Consider the following 19,175-nt stretch of genomic DNA (forward strand, 5'->3'; position numbering starts at 1 on the left):
GATAAAATGGTTTGAATTGTGATTTGGTTTTACTTTAAATTTCAGTAAATTGATCTGCAACATAATAACATTGTATAGAAATATGAACTCCCTTACAGAGACAGCTGATAGAAAAAATTAAAATATTGTGGTATCAGTTTGAAGAATAAAATATCCACTTGTGTGGAGCAGTGCTTCTCAACCAGTGGGTTGCGATCCCCAGTGAGGACACCAAAGGCAATCAGGGCTGTTGCGAGCCACTGAAAATCCCATTACACTCTAAAGCAAAGACAATCTCTCTCCAGTATTGCCATGACACCCTTACCCCTCAAGGTCAAGTATTCGGTCAGTCTCTTGAAACACAAATAAATTATATAGGCTTATCATTGTTACATTTTTCACTCCTACTTTTATAATAAATGTAAGGGGGTTGTGAAATGTTTTGACTTTGAACTAGGGGTTACCATCCTGAAAAGGTTGAGAAACGTAAGTCTGGAGAAATCCACTGAGTATGGGAGAAGTCTACTTTATGTTTTATAATGAACCACAGCAGACAACCGTAAACCTTCTATAGCTAAAATATATTGGGGGGACTATTTTTCTTCTTGCTCTAGGAGTGATAGAATACTTATCACAATGCTAAATCAATATTGCCTGAATAAAAAATATTCAACTGAGAAGAAGTTTGACACTACAGTTAAAGTTCAAAAGAACCACTCTCTTTAAAGCTATACTTGATAGCAAATTTACTTGTACAAAGTCTCACAGCCAAACTCTTCTCTTGAATGCTCTCACCAGACTAGTGCTGATGGGTTCATCCAAAGCCATAGTATGGTCTTCAGAATTTAACAGAAAAATGGGACAAGGTGTGTGGAGTTACTCTCTTTCCCCCACCCTTCCACAAATGTAAAGTGCAAGAGATGCAACGTTTTTAGTCTTGTTGCAGATCTTGACTGTTTCTATTTAATATCCATGTCACATGCCATTACTTCCATAGTAATGAAAGTAAGGTACATTATGGCTGAAAGGGACAAACTCGGGCTGTAAAAAAAGAAAGATATGAACTACTTACCTTTCAGCATCAGTCTTGGAACCAATAAGGAACCTAAATGTAAAACATAAAACAATGTAGTTATTATTTTTGGAATTCAAAAGCTTTCCTCAAAGATCACAACTCTGAAAAACAGCAAAGAAACCACTCTCTTTTGGAACGGGACTCTCTGCTGCCAGCTAATTGATGAGAACAGTTAACACTTAAGTCTTACTTGGTGGGCTGGAGACTTCTGAAAGTATAAAACACTAACCCTGCTTCATAATCACTAATACAATATATTTAGAGGGACACAATTAAGGTTGACAAGGATTTGGGGGTTTTATTGTGATACTGTCCCTTTAAAAGTGAATCTACACCAATGTAAAAGACAAAATAATACCAGTTTTATATACCTAAAAACAGGAAGTGGCAGTTTGCTATAGATTCTATGCTGTTAAAAGTAGCATTGCATATTGTTTGTATTATGCACTATGGCATTATATATTTGGTTTACCATTTAGTAAACAAATGTAACAATTTGCTCATATAAGGAAAAAATGTAAGAGCTCCAGCAATTAGCTATTCATATTGCTAAGAAAGAAGGATTCAGTCTGAAGTAAATATATTTTAAAAATAGAACATGAAATCTGTTTCACTAATATCATTTTAATGTAATACCCATACCCCTTAAAGGAAGATTTTTGGTCCAATTCAGACCCATTTAGGAAATTAGCATGGAAATTATAACCAATATAAATCAAGGATTACAGATCTCCCAGGTTTTTCCCAGTAATCTATTTTTTCTCTCTTTGTACAGTTCTCCTGGGAAATATGACCAATCTATTGCTTCTTCTGGCTCATGCAGATTCATGGTGTGGAGAGGATTTCAGATGCAATGAGAGTGTGATTTGGGTGTAGTCAAGAAACACCAAAGCACTAGAATGTTAAAAGAAAGGTTTAGTTTTCCTGATTTCTCTCATTATTTATCTTTCCCAATCATTCTTTCTCACAAGATGTAGCTCTAACTAAATATTTCTTGTTTGTTAATCACGTTCACATTTTACTGAAAAATTTATCTCATTCCATTCAGATTAGAAATTTGCAATGAGAATTGTTAGGGTTACTTCAGAATTATTCATGTTGTTTCCAGGGATTCAAAAAGCAAACTACTTTACAGGAAAATAAGGGGAATACATTTTTTGCATCCCTGACTTTTGAGGCTGGAATTTTCAAAGGCACCTAAGAGACTTAGGGAACCAAATCCCAATAAATTCTTAACATTGTGCACCAAACTGGTATTTTCAAAGGAGCCAATTTCAATCAAAAATTCTCTTAGGTGCCTTTGAAAATTCCAGTTCCAGTGCACAACCTTTAGTGACTTCTTAAGATTAGCACAGAGCTCTATAAAATAAATGGGCATAGATGGAGACAAGGGTTAAAAATAACTAAAACTTGGCAGTATGAAATGGTTAAAATTAAAAAGTAATAGAGAAGGATTAAACACTAGGTAAATATACAAAATAGTAGCAGTTAACAAAACCCGATCATGCTAGCTGCTTTGTGCAAGTGGGCAGACCCTTACATCCCATTGAAATCAATGGAAATCTGCGCAGGTGCAGGGGCAAAGTATCCAGAGCACCTTGCAAGATTGGAGCCTAAAATAAGAACTAACAACGGGTAGGTAAAGGGACAGCTGCAGCCAGCTATATATAGTCAATATATTTTAAAACAGAATTATGAACATATGTACCAGTCATCATCCTTGTTCGTGATTGTAAACTCTTTGGATAAAGGACTGTGTCCCTTCCTATATGTTTGTACAGTGCCAGACACATTTTCAGCACGACCATAATGTAAGTACTGAAAGTAGGAACACCACTGGAAATGTGTCATGGAAATGTCTTCAATTGTCCCTCCAAATTGAGATTTTGTTCCAATATAACTTTAATGTGGGAAGATATGAGATTGTATCTGAATTTATGCATTACACAATTTACTACTTTTCTTTTTAAGATGACATTGGCACATGTAGGTTAGATATTTTTAAATTTCTGAAATGAAATCCTTAAACCACATTTTGAGTTTTCTAGTGTAATTAGGTACACATTTGTCAGTATGATCTAAGCAGGTAAATACGTCTGGTTTTCCCTCAATTATCATAGAATAGACCTTTTTAAATATACACGCTACTTACTGTGATGGAGTTACTGGGCTGTCATTCTCCTCACTGCCTTTGAACGTCTGTATTTTACCATAGTACAGCGGATTACCAAGGGACTGAAAAATGGTCAGTTTTGTTTTCTGAAGTTGATTACCAACTTCACATTCAAACACATAATCATCTCTTATCTCCTAAAAGACAGAACGACATTATACGTAGAATCTTTTCAAAAACAAGTCAACAGAAAAGGCTGATCAATATATGTCAGAAGTCTACAAAATACAAATTGCAAGTAATACAATCTAGTAGTCCCTAAATGTCACTTTGCTCAGCTGGAATGGAAAATGATTTCCAGAAGAAATTCTCTAACTAATAGGATGGGAGAGATAAATAAGTTACTTAAAAAACAAGAAATACAGAGAACCCGTAACTATTTATGATAGATATTGGAAGTGCAGACAGAAGAAACACATCTAAAAGTAGACACACAAGGTGGGTGAGGGAATATCTTTTATTGGACCAACTGTAAATGGTATTATCTCACCCACATTGTCTCTCTGATATCCAGGGGCCAATACAGCTACAAAACTGCAAATATCTAAAAGTAGTTATATACACAACACAGAACAATGGTTGCATAGGATGCCATAGGGATGAAAATTAGGTACTACAAGAAAAGCATACTGCCAAGATGGTAGATTTTGGTAACATAAAGTAACCTGCAAGGACAAAGAGATGGATGCTGAAGATAAAGAGGGCACAGTATGTTGGCGATTCCATTATGAAGTATCTATAAACTGATTTCTAATTAACTTAAGCATTTTCTTGTGTATTGGATCATGCAATTTGCAGCTGATCTATAGGTTTCATTGGGACAGTGAAGGAAAAAAACCTGTAGAGCATTCTGCCTAAAATAGCCCTATGTGCTGACGTGCTACAGGGGTTAGACTAGATGACCCTTGTGGTCCCTTCTAACCCTATGATTCTATGACCTCCCTTCCAGAATCTACTGCAAGAGTTATTACTGTAAAGGCAGCTCTCCTGACTCACCCATTATATGAGGATTAGAAACAAAACAAAGGTGTATTGAAAGCAAGAAACACTGCTTCTTGTAAATTATTACATTTTTGTTACTACAGTAGTGGCAGCAGCTTCCCAATGTCCTGCTATTATACAGGGAAATTACAGTACTTTGGCTAGCTGATTATTGCAATGTGGGTAGGCAGTGTTGGCAAAGCCAAAATTCCATTGCATCATACTCACACTACAAAACTGAGGTTAAGGACTGGAATTTAAGAGTAAATTATTTTTACTATTTTGTGTGCCAATGAGTAATAAATTATAGTTATTCTTTTAGTTTGATAATCACCCCAATGCACCAATGTGTGAAATTACACTTCCCCGTGACAATCTCCCTTCCAAATTTTTATAGAAGACTAGACTGTAGAAAAAAATGTTCTTTATGATCTCATTTACATTTTGTTGATAGAAGCAGCATCTTAACTAGGGGGAGAAAAGGTTGGCCAGAAGTCTAAATTACTCACATGTGCTGGCCAGACAGTGGGTTGAGAGTCATCGGGTTTGACAGACTTTTCCACTTTGGCATATTTTTCCACCTTAAAAGAAAAAGCAGATATCAGAATATAATGCATTTGAAACAAGTGTAGAGAAGAGCCTTAATGATTTCATACTTCTGTTACTTTGCTCTAATGCTTTCATTGAGGAATTCTCATAATCTTTAAATAGATTTAGCAGAGCTTTATTTAGCTGTGAAAAATCTATTGCCTAAGAGTGTGGCTCACATTGTGGAATAAGTGTGGGATCCCGTCACACTGAGAGTGAAGCAATTGCATTCTAGCAGCTGTTCCCAAAGGCACTGTGCCCAAACCCAGCACAACGTCCCAAAGAGGGACATCATTGCTCACTGCTTTATCATTTATCTTCCTGCTTGATACACAAAATGTTGAATAAGTGAATTTTTTACTGACCCAAATGTGGTTAGAAACAATTGAACTTACATCAACTTCAGAAGGTGCAGTCAAGTAGCAAGGGTTCTGTTTCCACATATCTACACACTGAGAGGTGGGGGAAAAGTACAAAACAATGTGAGCATCTGTATTCTAATGATTAACAATAAATAAATAAATAATGATGTTCGCCATTCTAACTTGCAATATACTTACATTTCCAGCTTTAGAAATTTTGAGGTCATACTGCTGGGCTCCTTTCCTTTCCTTTCTTTTCTGTAAGTAGTCAAGTAGTCTGAGCTGAGGTGGAGTTGGATAATGTGCCACATCCTGCTGCCGATTCAGAGATGACCTGGAATATCTCTTGAAACACCTATGGCATATTGAGAAATGTGCTTGTAAAACAACAGACTGAAACATGCTACCACATGTGTGCTAATACACACAGGAAAAAGCCAGTCACATTGTAACAAAAAGATGTGCTGTGTAATATGCTTTTTAAATGGTCATCTTTTATGTTGTTGCATAACACATAATTGTGATCCATCTACTTTTAAACATGTTATTGTTCTTATGACCAATATTTGTGGCAAATATTCTTGGAATAAAAATTAGGATGGAAGAATTTTGTGAATTTTGACAATAGTTAAAATATTACAAAAAATGTATTAAAAACTGAATATTGTTCAGATTTATTTCATCTTGCCAAATCTTTGTGCAAAACCTACAAAAAGTTAAAATTACATTAAAAAATATGACAGTGCTGCCACTCTCTCCAGCCCAGACAGGATCCTTAGCTATGTTAGTATTATACCATACACTTGTAGATATGAAAGCTACTAATTACAATCATACTGAAGCTAGCATATGAATTTATTTAGCTAATCTCTGCACACCTGAGCACCTAATATCCATTTTGACACCTACTTTGTTAATTCTAGCAGATCATTTATATATTTCACATATTACTGAGCATACATATATGTATTTCTTAGTAAAATAACAGTGAACCATTTCAGGCTACTGTAAAATAGTTGTGAACACAACCATACACAAAAATGAAGCTATTCTAACAGATTGTATAGTAGTTTGGCACCATACTGCTCTTAAAACCATTCAGACGCTAATCCTCCAAACAATTATACACATGCTTAAATTTAAGCACATGAACAATTCCACTGGTTGTTTAAAATTAAACTTGTGCATAAATGTTTACAGGATCGAGACCTTCTGCATGACACTGATGCTCTAAGTTTGTTGAACCATTTAAGCAATAGAAAATCACATTAATTTTGCTGGATTTTATCCTGTTATATAGTTGAATATTTTTTCTAATTTATAAATTCAAGTCAGGTCATGAAAATAAGATCCCATGTTCATAAAATAAAACCTGTGAAACATTATCCTGGTGAACCACAGCCTTTAATTAATTTTTGGCAAAGTGCAAGGAAGGTTTAAGATAAAACATTTTTAACACCATATACTCATATTTAACATTGTTCACAGCTGCTGTCTGCCTCACCTCACATTTTGATTATAAGCCATGGAGAAAATATGGACATGACCAAAGGGAGCAATACAATTTGGTATTCATTCAGTATGGCATTGTAAGAAAATAATCCATGTGCATATATTATATATATATATATATATATATTATACACACACATTAAATATACATTTAATATATTAACAGCTGCAATTTAGTATAATCCCTGTCTTACTAGGCCTTAGAGCATTTCCTATTTGGAAGAGATTGCAAAAGCATTACACAGAACAAGTACTTAATAAGATTCAGATTACAAGTAATAACTGACACTGTTATAAGACAAACTTTTGACTTTCCTTAAAAATATTTTTCCAAGAGTCCGTCTTAAAACATTAATGTATTAAAAGTAAAATAAAAATTTCCAAAGAGTTTCAAAGCTTATTCAATTTAAATGAATTTTATCATGGTTATGAACAAACAACATGTTAGTGCATGATTTCTCTTATTTTTTCTATAATCTGTACAATTCTAAACAGGTTAATATATGTCCTGACATATCACAGACTAATTATTACCGTTTCATTGGGCGAGTGTTCATCTTCTGCTTGTTATAGAGGAGTCTGTTTGCTGTGCAGGTTACTGCTATCGAAGGATCAAGACACAAAGGCTCTGCTGTAGCCAAGATAAGTTGGCTCTCAAGTAGAAGTTTGTCTTCCTATAATATATGCAAATTATAATTATGTGAAAAAAACTGGAAGTTTTGTATATCTATATAGGCTTTTATTTCATGCTAATCATCATGGTATCTGACTGTGTGTATACATATGCGCGCACAATTTAATAACTTTGTTTTGGATTGTTAACCCAGGAAAATATAATATTTACTGTTTAGGAATCATGGAATCATTATGCTCTATTGTAGATTGAGGAACTTCTAGATTTTTTATAGCAAAAAAAAAGACTAATACTGAAAAGACACACAGATACACACAAAATACAAGAAATAAGCAAATCAGTAGTCTGTCAATGATGTATCTTGATGAGGTGGCAGAGTTTTATTTTATCACAACTGATATATATGAGACAACAGATACTGGTTGTGGCAAAGAACTTGAATATGTCTGTGCTTCTCAGCAGATGTACTTTGCCACTAGTAATTTCTGATGTATTAAACCAACTAGAATTGCATAATCCTAGTCAGTTTCACTCTGCTATCAGTACTAGTGGGAAAGTGCTTCTACACAGGAGAGTAGTATAGTGTTATGGAGCCCTTCTTCAGATGCCAACCTGGGCCTACATGATGAAGATGATGGAGGGTGAGGAGGGTAGACTAGTTAGACTATCCTATATAATCAAAGATTAAGTGCTGAGCGTCTTCAACACCTATTGTCTTCTGTGGGAGTTGAGGGTGCTCAGCATCTCGCAAGATCAGGCTGCTAGTGAGCTAATTTGGCACATCTCTGGATCATTAAACAGACTCTCAATCACCCTAAAACAATCCAAGGTCTGTACAATGTCAGTTTAATATATTTTTCAAAACTGCTTTGTTCCATCCTTTATATCATTGTAAGATTTAAATTGACAAGGAAACTCACCTGTGTCCATTTGTGGTTGTCACTTGTTATAGAATGCACATCACAAATTAAAGTCTGGAAAAATAGGCAAATTTTTGGTTACTTTTCAAATAAATACGATAATATAACTGTAATATATTTGTATATAAATTATATAAAATATTTAAAAGTGATGGCTAATTTCTATTATGACATTTATCTTAAAGAGTGAGAAAAAGGAGATCCCACTCAGGGTAGTTTAAACCATTTAATGAGATGTACCTCTTACCTGCATTGTTGGACGCAGAAGAACATGTTTGCTTTGGTATGTTGGAGATTTCATATTACCAGACTGCCTGTAGTCACGTATTTCTGCTATGACACACCCACAATGAAAAATATTAACCTGTTTGAAACAAACAAAAATATTTCTGTAAATATATATTTTATAGAATTGTCTCAGGACCCACCATTGGAATTGATTCTTTTGGCCACTCATGCAATGCTCTTATAGCTAGCTGCGAACTCCTGCTATGTTTTCACTCTGTAAATATATATACCCCATCCAGACATAAAACCAAATTCATCCCCAGCACAGGATGGTGTCATTTTTGCTGAGGTCAGTGGGAGTTGTACAGTTGCTTCCGCTTGCATAATATGGTCCTTGTTGCTGTGCTTATTATTACGATAGCTAAAGCAATAAAGAGTTCTAAACCACTAGGCATAGTCAAGTGTAGTGATCTTTAGTACACACGTAAACAGTTCCAACACCCAAGCTCCAAAAGAGCATATTAACATTAAGACAGAAAACTTGACTACCTACCATTTATGAAATTCCAATCTCAAACATTTCACTAAAGTGCACTTTTCTGGTGCATAACAGCCATAGCGGTTTGTCATGTTAGACTAAACCATGGTAAAAACACAAAATGTGCATGAATTTATTTGTTTTGGATGCTAACAAGATGTTTTATTTTGGACACTAAAAGCATTATGACCCTGATGCTTCAAACTGCTCACTGCAGATGTACAGAACCCCCCCGAGGGTGCCCTTCACATGATCAGAGACTGATTAAAAGAATAACCCTTAATTGTAAAGACTTTCTTACCTGAGATTTTTCTAAAAGATCAACCAAAATAGGTGGCAGCTCCTCTGCATCCAAATATTCAAGGAGTTCACCTTCCTCATAAGGCATTCGAATGGTCTCAGAATCTGAATTCAAAAAAAGAATGCAATGCCTTATCTATTTCTTCCCACTACAGCTTCAAAAGTAAAATGCTAATTATAAGCATGTTAAAAAGAAAAAGTGGGGCTGTTGAAAACTATCCCAAATCCCAATTTTCTTTGCATAATATCCATTATCATGCTTTTGACTATATTTCCAAGCCATTTAATATTGGCTTTATCCTTCTCTCATTGCAGTAAATGGCAAAACTCTTATTTATCTCTATAAGAGCAGAATTTGGCCCCAAAATGAGTTCTCTGTAAACCTAAACTACAGGGAGACAAGAAATGTCTCTTTCAGTATCAGCAAGTAGAACTAATTCAGCAATAAATGATAGAAACGATTAAAAAACAAGCAAACTAGTGCAAACAACCCTAAAGTATTCATCTCTGATCCTGCAAACACTTATGCACATGCTTAACTTCAAGCACATAAGTAATCCCATTGGCTTCAATGAGACTACTCACGTACTGAAAGTTAACTATGTACATAAGTGTTTGCAGGATCGAGGGCTACATGTTTCAACAATAACACAGTCCCTATATAGACAAACTAAATTTCCTGTTTGTTGTAGGAAGTGCAGAAAGCTGCTTTCCAAATCTGTCTCACCTGATATTTGCCTTGAACTGTGTGACACAAACAACACAAAGTATTAAAGAAATTGCTAATTTATTTTTTAAGAAATCACCTAGAAATTGTCTATTATTTTATTGTATTTTACTGTAGAAATTTGTGTTAAATATCTTGTTTTCCCAAAGGGTGCACTACAATATGATTAATATTCTGAAGTTCCTGTTCCTGGCTAAAAGGTACAAAACAGCTTTAATTAGGCCTACATTTTCAGAAGTGACTAGTGATTTTGGGTACCTCAGTTTCTGAGTGTCCAACTTGATAAAACTTAAAAGGGCTTGATTGTCATGAAATGCTGAGAGCCAGCCCTTTGAAAATCAGGACATGTTAGGTGTCTCAAATTGGGCACATAAAATCACTAGTTACTTTTGAAAACGTTCCTCCTTAATTAAAGCACAGTGGGTACTACCAGCTACGATTAAGGTTACCTGACATTTCCCATTTTCAGACCCTTTTTTTAGCTGCTTATAATTTTACCAAATTTAACCATATGGGCTGAAATTTCCTATGTTTTGTGTCTGCCTAAGGCTGATTTTTCCTAGAAAGTTTTTTTTAAAAATGGCTCAGTGAGATGAGGGAAAAATGAGATTAGAGAAAAAACTGTTGTTTTGCCCAAGTTAAAAAAAATTCTTACAACTGTTTCACTGAGAATCTCTAGTGCCTCTGTGCTTTGAAGCAGGGACTTGAAATTTGGCAGGGGCATTTCTTTTTGCTGTTCCCCTGGAAAAGTTCCCAAATTTGGCCAAGTTATAAAACTTCGAAAAAAAATTTAGTTCACACATACTCAGTAGAGACTTAGTGGAATTTGGCAGTTAAATGCTCTGAAGAGTCTATCTTGACTGGGCACGTTCCAGCCCAGGGCTACATGGGCTGAAAAGATCTTCCCCTGCCATTGCTGCACTCAGCTGCTGTGGGCCGTCATAGCACCCAGCAAAGAACAGACAGCAGGACAACTGTCTTTCCAGTGCCCTCGATGCTCAACCAGCTGGCATTCAGGCAGCATGTAGGAAGCAACTTAACTTGAGTGCAGAGGGGATGAATTGGACCTGAGTGTGGAGGAGTAGTGGAAGGAATAGATTGGGACAAGTAGGTCAGAGGAGGAAGGAAGATTAGGATGAGGAGCACAGAGAGGGAAGTGCCTGAGACTGGATGAGGAGCTGGGGGCAGCAGAGAGTGGGACTGCCTGGGCAAGGGACCTTGAATAGGGAGACCAGGGCCTGGCTAGGCAAAGAGACTTGGAAAGACTGGGACAAGAAGACTGGCAGGGGATGAAGGCCTGGGATAGGCTGGATTTAAGTAGTAGAGGACACACACCCTTGAAAAGGGATGAATTTGTCTCTGGATAAATAAATGTTATATACAGAAATAAGGACTATGCAGAGGGCTAAAGCTTGCTAATTTAGAATTTATTCCTATCCTCATATGAGCATCATCCATGATCAGGTGCTTGGACATTTTTAGTTCAAGAACAGAATTGTATAGAAGATTGCTTTAGAACAGAAACAAGCACCAAATGCAAGCAGCCAGCATGGCTCATACTGACTAATTAGCACTAATAAAGCACTTTGAAGATGAAAATAGTTAAGCAGCAGGAATATTACCTGATCCATTTTTCCCCCTGAGCATCAGCGAATAACCCTCATTCCCTGGATAGAGGTTCACTACCAGACATGACAACGTCTCCTGCATAACCAGCTTCTCAAGTAAGTTCACATTTCGCCTCAGCTTCTGCTTTAAAAGTAAAGTGTGCTCATGAAAATAATCAATAAAATCAAGTAATTAATAATATGACATTGCTAACCAAAATAAATAAATAAACCAAAAGGTGAAATTATTAGACAACGCTGAACATAGTCTACCTCAGTGTCAAAGTATAGATTTAAAGAAGCCCAGTATTTAATTAAACACACAATACGGTACATTCATGAATTAAAATAATGCAAACTGCATACCTTAAAATAAAAAGAAGATTTGAGAAAAATCACTCATCTGGGTCTTTTTAATCCTTTTCACTCCTAGGTCCACAGTTAATATGATTATAATCTAAGAATACCCCCTAGGTTATAACCTCATAAAACCTACTCTGTACATTTATTTTATAAATTGTAAATTTAACCAACTGGCACTTTTTAACCAAAGAACAAACAGGCCTTCAGAAATTCTTAACAGCAAAAGTTTCCTTCCAGATTTACAGTATGACTGTAGAATCTGGAAGCTTTTCTAGTTGCATTGCCTTGCCTAAATTTGCTGAAATCTGGTTCAAGTGCCACAATAACTTTTCACTATTATTTGTAAGGAGGTTCCTGTTCACTAACAACAGTCTTAGATATGAATGGCCTATTTCCCCCTCTTCCCCACCCTGTGCCCACTACACTTTCAGCTATTCAAAGTCCTTGGCAACAAAAGAGTATTAATTTTGTAAGCCTGAGATTTCTCTTTTTCTCCTTCTATCTTCATTTTATGGTTGAAGGCTAAGGTTGGGTAGAGGTGCTGCTTAAATGAAATGCATCATGAGTCACACCAAGGGAGTAAACAAAAGTTTCACCACCATTGTCTTCTCCTACAAGGACCCAACACATCAGATGTGGGAGGATTGGGGGGAAAAAACATCAATGTGCTACCACTTTTTCTAGGGGAAATATTTCTGAGGGGAAAGGGAAAACAGACTGCGGAAGGAGTGTTGCTGCTAAGCCAAGAGGCTATTTTAACAGGGCTGCAAGAAGAATGGGGGAAAAACTGTGGATCTCACCCTGCCTAGCCCTGGGCTGACTGCCAGGAGCCTTTTCATGCCTCTCAAACTCATAAATGGTGGCAACAACTGCATGTTCCCCTATGTAATGCACTGGAGAGAGCCATGCAGGCAACAGCAGAGGAACAGATGAAACAGCATAGTGCTTCTGCTGCATGGAAAAGAGACAGGGAAGAAAGTAGCTCCTGCCAGCAGTGCAAGGGGCTAGGCTGCTCAAGAGATAAGACTCTTCCCCTGTGGCACTGGAGACATAACCTGCCAGCAATGCAAACCTTACCATCTACCAGACTCGCATCACACCCCAGCCCAAGTAGGAACAGCAGATTGCACATATAGTGCTTCCACAGAAGCTCAGTGCTTACAGAATTGGGGATGAGGCTGCTATGCTTTCAGCTGAGTTGAGATTCTAAGAATGATGTAGGAGCACAAGAACTGTCCTACTGAAGCAACGAAATGGCACACTTAGTTTGTGTGCTTGAGAGGGAGATGTAACAGATCCCCAGTCTCAACCCAACCCATTCACCTAGCTCAAGCAATGTTTTCTTCATGTGTAGTGCTTTGTTTAAAAAAAAAAAAAACCTTCCCACAATCACAAAAACAGCCATACTGGGTCAGGTTCATGGTCCATCTAACCCAGTATCCTGTCTCTGACAGCAAATCAGCCTAGGATTGCTTCCCTTTGGGAGGAATTCTTATCAAATGTTGATCTTGTTTTCAAGAAAAGGTGTTTTCAGTATTGGATAATTATGTTCCTTTCATTCTTTACTATAGCTCAAGATTTCCAGTCACATGACAAGGCATTTTAACTTGAGAGCAGTCAAATTCTGCAGGACTAAACTCAGGAACAAAGGCTTTGCTGTCGTTTAACAGAGATCAACAGGAAATGAATTTCAGATAATTGGATTTTATAATACTCAGTACCACATAGTCTTTTATATATTGTCACAATGATCTAAAGCACTCAAAGTATAAACAAGAGATCTCCATCTCTGTGTTAAGGGAACATAATTCGTTTTCTAATTCTGTTCTGGTGTGTAAATACCATGCAGCAGAGACTCAATTCATCTAGTGAAAAGCACTATTTTATGCTAAGTGAGTAACTTCATCAACTGACCACTTCTGACAGAATTACTAAATGCAGGCAGAATTAGATACATAATTCACTTCAGAAGTGTATCTAAGTGTCCCACTAATAATGGAAAAAAGGGATCTATATTTTTAAGGGAGGGAGTTGTCCCCTAATAAATGATGAGTACAATTATAATGGTAATTCCATTGTAAATCTAATTTAATTCAGCTAACCACATGCAATTGTATGTGAATGACAAATTAATTTTATTTTTTCCAAATATATTCTTGCCAGTAAGTAGTTGTTCAGTTACATTTTCTTATCGTTTTCGGCCCTCTGAGGCTAAAATAAGATATTTTTGACATCAGGTTCAGATTATCCATTCTGGATTGAACTAAATAGTTCACTTTTGAAGCCTAAAGTGAGTTTGCAATACGAATTGGCGCTTGTAAGTACAAGATTTCAGAATCAGTTCCAGTAAAAACATCAATTTCTCCATTGAGTTGGCTGCTAGGAGTGCTGGCTCAAGACTGGTCCCAGTGGGCCCGCTGGCTGCTGCCAGATTGGGGGTAATAGGACCTTTTCTGTTTTCCCCTGCCTACCTCCACTTGGCACTCAGCAAGAGTAGAGAGTGAGAGCTTCATTATGTTTGGTCCAAGTGTGAGGGGTCACTGACAGCAGCAAGCAAGAGGTAGAGAGTTGCTTCTTTTCCCTCCCGTCTTTTGCTGGGGCCCAATAACTACTACATACTATAAAGGATAGCTATCCTTTTTCTGTCTCAAACAAGATCTAGGAGAAGTGGTGTTTATTTTTCCTATCCCTGTATTTTTGTACGTCTGTACTTCTCCTATCCCTGCCTAACAGTAAAGCATTCAGTCAAGTATTTTATTAGCATACCGGAACATCATTTGGAGATAAATAAGATTAATTCCAAGACTATCTGTTACTGTCCTTCTCCTGGACCCATACATAAATAATTTAAATGTACACTGTCAAAGTTTATTTTTATGACTGGTCAGCTCTCTTAACATGGCTAAAGTCAATGTTTCTGAAAAGCTGCTCTCACTGCTTATCAGGTGTCACGTTATTTGGTAGTACGCACATATGGAAAAATGCTACTGCCATCCCTCTGAGGTCATGCTTCGTTTTTTTCCTGGGCTGATAGTCACAGCTTTACAGAGACCAATTGGTACAATTACCATAACTAGAGGCTATTTCTGAAACACAAGGCTACCGCTTCACACCAAACACAGGCAAACTCCATCATGAACATTTTAGGTTTAGTAACGGGCCTAAAAAATCCTCTCTCTCTTTCAGTTTATCATGTTTAGAAAAATCTTTATATAAAGCCCAGCAAATTTATACCTGATTCTACTGGCAATAGAAATTAATAGCGTAAGATCTGCCCTGAATAGATGTGTAGTTATGTCATCCTCTGGACATACCACAATTTTAGTCCTGTCACTTTCTCAGCCTTGAAGACTAACCTTTTTTAGTGTCAAAAACCTACTGCAAAGCTATACTAAATGGCCTAGTCTGTTCCAGAGCTGATCAGGATGATAAACGGGAGAGGGCTGGATTATTTTCAGCAATCTGTTTTGTAGTTATACAAGTCAAAGAGACTGGCTCATCACTTTCTAGTTTCATAGTGCGAAGGGCCTCCTAACCCTATGTTATCTTCTATACAGAAGTGCAATCTCACTGATACGTCTGCAAACATTTTTTGTATGGCTTATTATATACAAGATTTTAAAAACTTTATTAATACATGTTATTCAAGCAGTCATAATACTCAGCACTTATACAGCATTCTGAAACATCAATTATGCCTCATACAATGCCTGTGCATTTTTATATCTCTTCTACAGAAAGATAAAAGTAAGGCAGAGCTGGCACTTGATTTGCCTACAGTCACACAAGTTAGTAACAGAAAGATGAGAATCCAACAGTTCCTAATAATTTTTTTGTGACATTGCAGAAGACATTATGCAAAATATGAATTCATATTAACACAACTAATGAAATGCTCCAATTAAAATATGTAAATATTAACATATTTAAAGAGGTAAGGGGGACAGAACATAGAAAGAAAACCATAAGAGCATTTTTGTTTAAAAACTGATTCTTCGCAGGGGCTATGCTTTGACCTACATCCCATAATAACTGAGAGCAGTATAATTAAGACAGAAAGCAATTTATAGGCCAGGACCTTTTCCATAAATTTTTATAATCCTGGAATTCTTTTATGCACTCTGTATTCAAAAGTACTTCATTCAGGACAAGCAGTTAATAATTTGTTTCCATTTTAATTATTTGACACGTTTGTTTTATTTCTTCAGGTGGTGACAGAGATTTTCTTCTGTTCACGGAATGGAGATCTGAAGTCTTCACATAACATCTTCCTTCCCAAAAATAAGTCACTTGTGTTGATCTATATGAAGTCTACAGTTGGGGGGTGGAGGGTAGGGAATGGCTCAAAGTAGCTAAACCGAGAAGTTTGGAATTCTCCCTTGACTACATTTTAACTGGTTTTCCACTCTTGAAGAGACTACACATCCAGAGACATTGTAACAATATAGCATATATGCTCCAGTTCATCCACAAATTATTGGGCTGAATACAGGAATTAATGAGGAATAGTCTGTGGCCTGTGTTATGCAGGAGGATTAGACTATACATTTCCCTTCTAGTCTTGAAAACTACTGATCAAAATGGCAGAAGAGTTTTATCTAGAGTTTTTATTTTCCTAAAGTAATCAAGATCTGATTAATTATCCACAGACTATGAAGCATCCAGGGGATATTTAGCATGGTAAATATGTATCTATTAATTACACGTACAGCTATACTATAATATGCAGATTAGCAGAAGTTTAAAAGGCTATCTCCATGATAAAAGTCTGTTTTCAAAGTTTAATTTATTCTTCTTTATAAGGAATTGCCAGTGCAGTAGGGATCCAACTGTCCTAAAAAACCATTAACATTTTTGTTTGGACATTAAGAGTGATCTCATTCTCTTCTCCACAATTTCCTGCCAAGAGTGACAAGAATAGGCTTAGTCCCATTCTTCCTGAGGGAGACCACCTCTGAACCAGTCACACTCTTTAGTGCCATGTACTTTGCTTCTAGAATGTATAAAGATTGCTTCAAATTCCTGCATTCATTTGCCTTGGATTCTTTTCTGCGTGCCTTTTTTTTTTTTTTTAAAGTCATTAGAAATATCAGGTCATGGTTTCTCTTCTGGAGGGACTTCAAATGATTTTTTCAGTGACCCTTGTGGCCCTTCTAACCCGATGATTCTATGACTTTGGAATGATAGTTAGAGGTCATAGAAGCTAACAGAACCAAGAGGTTGAAGCTTCAGATGCTGGTGACCCAGCCCCATAGATAATAGGGGAGGAGAAAAAAGGACCAAATTAAGACTTACTGAAAGAGAGTACAACTCACACAGACTGCAATTACAGTTGTGCTTGCTTCCTCCAGAGCTTAATTTGGTGTGTAGAATGTCAGATGCTAAGTAAAAGGAGACAGGCTTTAATATTCTTAATTTAAAACAACAGACTTCTTAACTGTTGAGGCTGCCTACATGTATAATAAAGGACAATGTTTGACAAAATGTTTTAGTTTTATAGCTAATCTTAAAGCTAAATTTTCTAAGAATAAACTCAAAATAAAAGCTATGTGCTGAACAACATTTGCCTGATTACTAGAGTTAAATTAGGGGGAATATATTTTCACACATACATTCTTGTAACCATCTGTATTCTCATCCAACTTCTTCCTCATGCTAACAGTAGTTCATAATTCTATAGCCAGATAAACAGGCCTGGAGAGTGAACTTCTACCTCATCACAGAAAGCTGTCTAGCCCTGTATGATGTTTATTGCAGCTACAGATCTGCCTATACCAAGCAAGCACATCATTTCTTATTTCCAAGGCCAGAAAGGACTGTTGTGATCATGGAGTCTGACCTTCTGTATAACACAGGTCATAGAACATCCCCTGTATAATTCCTAGAGCATAGCTTTTAGAAAACATCAATCTTGACTTAGACATTGTCAGTGATGGAGAATCCACAACCCTTGATAAATTGTTCCAACTTAAAGTTATCTTCACAGTCAAATTCACACCTTATTTCCGGTGTGAATTTGTCTAGCTGCAACTTCCAGCCACTGGATCATGTTATACCTTTCTCTGATTGACTGATGTCAGGCTGAGAGGCTTAAATTACCTCGTCATGCCGTTTAACCTTTGTAAATATTGGCACAAGATTAACTTTTTCCAGTCTTCTGGAATTTCCATAGTACTCCAACACTTACTGAAAAATCAACGTTAATAGTCCAGCTCCTCAGGCAGCTCTTTTAAAACACTTGCACACACTTATCTGGACCTGCTGATTTAAAAAAGTCTAAGTTTAATGCTTTCAAGGATAAGCATTACAGATAATTGTGGCTCAGTGTTATTTGTTCCTGCAGCAGTTTAGTTTGTCTCTATTTACCAGCCTGTTTTTTAGTAGAATGGGGAAGTGCATCCAGCGAAAGAGGTCCTTCCAACCTCTGCTACTGTTATGACACCTGCCTCAGAGCTCCTGCATTAGCTCCTAAAAGCAGCTTTAAAGCCCAGAAGCTGTTTTTTTGTTTACCACGTTTGTACCTAGTATTGCATAGTTTCTAACATGAAGTTCAAAGACTTATTCTAGGGTTACCATTCGTCCGGATTCCCCCGGACATGTCCGGCTTTTTGAGCTAAAAATAGCGTCCAGGGGGAATTTGTAAATGTCCGGACTTCCCCCCCCCCAATGCAGAGCACGCGCGGCTAACAGGGCAGCCGGCCGGATGGTGCCACTTACATGGGGCTCCGACAGCCAGAGAGAGCCCCTCCTCCGCTTCCCCTGCAGCAGAGATCACTCCCTCCCTCCCTGCATTCGCAGATCACCTCCGGCAGTCTGGAGCTCCTCCCCCACTCCCCAGAGTGCCAGGACGAACGGCTCAGGCCGTTCCTGAGCAAGCTCACAGAGACATTAGGCGAAGGCCAACAACAAGAGGGCCAGGGGGTCGGAGAAGGGACAGGGAGGTTCTGGAGGGGGCAATCAAGAGACGGGGGGGGGGTCGGGAGTTCGGGGGGGCTTTCTGGGGGTGGGGGTGTGGATAAGGTTTTGGGCAGTCAGGGTACAGATAGGGGGTAGGGTGCTGGGGGCATTTGGGGGGGTCTTAGGAGGGGGCAGTTAGGGGACAAGGAACAGAGAGGCTTAGGTAGGGGGTGGGGTTCTGGAGGGCAGTTAGGAGCAGGGGTCCCAGGAGGGGGCAGTCAGGGGACAAGG

The 19,175-nt window shown here is 37.5% G+C and overlaps 1 protein-coding gene across 12 annotated transcripts in view; it reads right to left on the reverse strand.

Annotated features, from left to right (window-relative positions):
- Nucleotides 1-19,175, reverse strand: part of SUPT20H (SPT20 homolog, SAGA complex component) — a 60,074-nt gene that overhangs the window by 18,820 nt on the left and 22,079 nt on the right. For 7 of the 12 annotated variants that reach the window (XM_026653582.1, XM_026653585.1, XM_026653580.1 and 4 more), the window contains 10 exons: nucleotides 11,640-11,769; nucleotides 9,292-9,395; nucleotides 8,472-8,588; nucleotides 8,225-8,278; nucleotides 7,205-7,344; nucleotides 5,357-5,513; nucleotides 5,192-5,248; nucleotides 4,718-4,789; nucleotides 3,207-3,364; nucleotides 1,052-1,084 (listed from right to left, as the gene is read on the reverse strand). In XM_026653582.1, the coding sequence (XP_026509367.1) occupies nucleotides 1,052-1,084; nucleotides 3,207-3,364; nucleotides 4,718-4,789; nucleotides 5,192-5,248; nucleotides 5,357-5,513; nucleotides 7,205-7,344; nucleotides 8,225-8,278; nucleotides 8,472-8,588; nucleotides 9,292-9,395; nucleotides 11,640-11,769 (1,022 nt within the window). The remainder of the gene's footprint in view (nucleotides 1-1,051; nucleotides 1,085-3,206; nucleotides 3,365-4,717; nucleotides 4,790-5,191; nucleotides 5,249-5,356; nucleotides 5,514-7,204; nucleotides 7,345-8,224; nucleotides 8,279-8,471; nucleotides 8,589-9,291; nucleotides 9,396-11,639; nucleotides 11,770-19,175) is intronic. The other 5 variants (XM_026653588.1, XM_026653581.1, XM_026653590.2 and 2 more) reach the window with 1 other exon arrangement.

This window comes from Terrapene carolina, unplaced genomic scaffold (genome assembly GCF_002925995.2).
Source record: "Terrapene carolina triunguis isolate 2854851 unplaced genomic scaffold, T_m_triunguis-2.0 Scaffold141, whole genome shotgun sequence".
Taxonomy (NCBI): domain Eukaryota; kingdom Metazoa; phylum Chordata; order Testudines; family Emydidae; genus Terrapene; species Terrapene triunguis.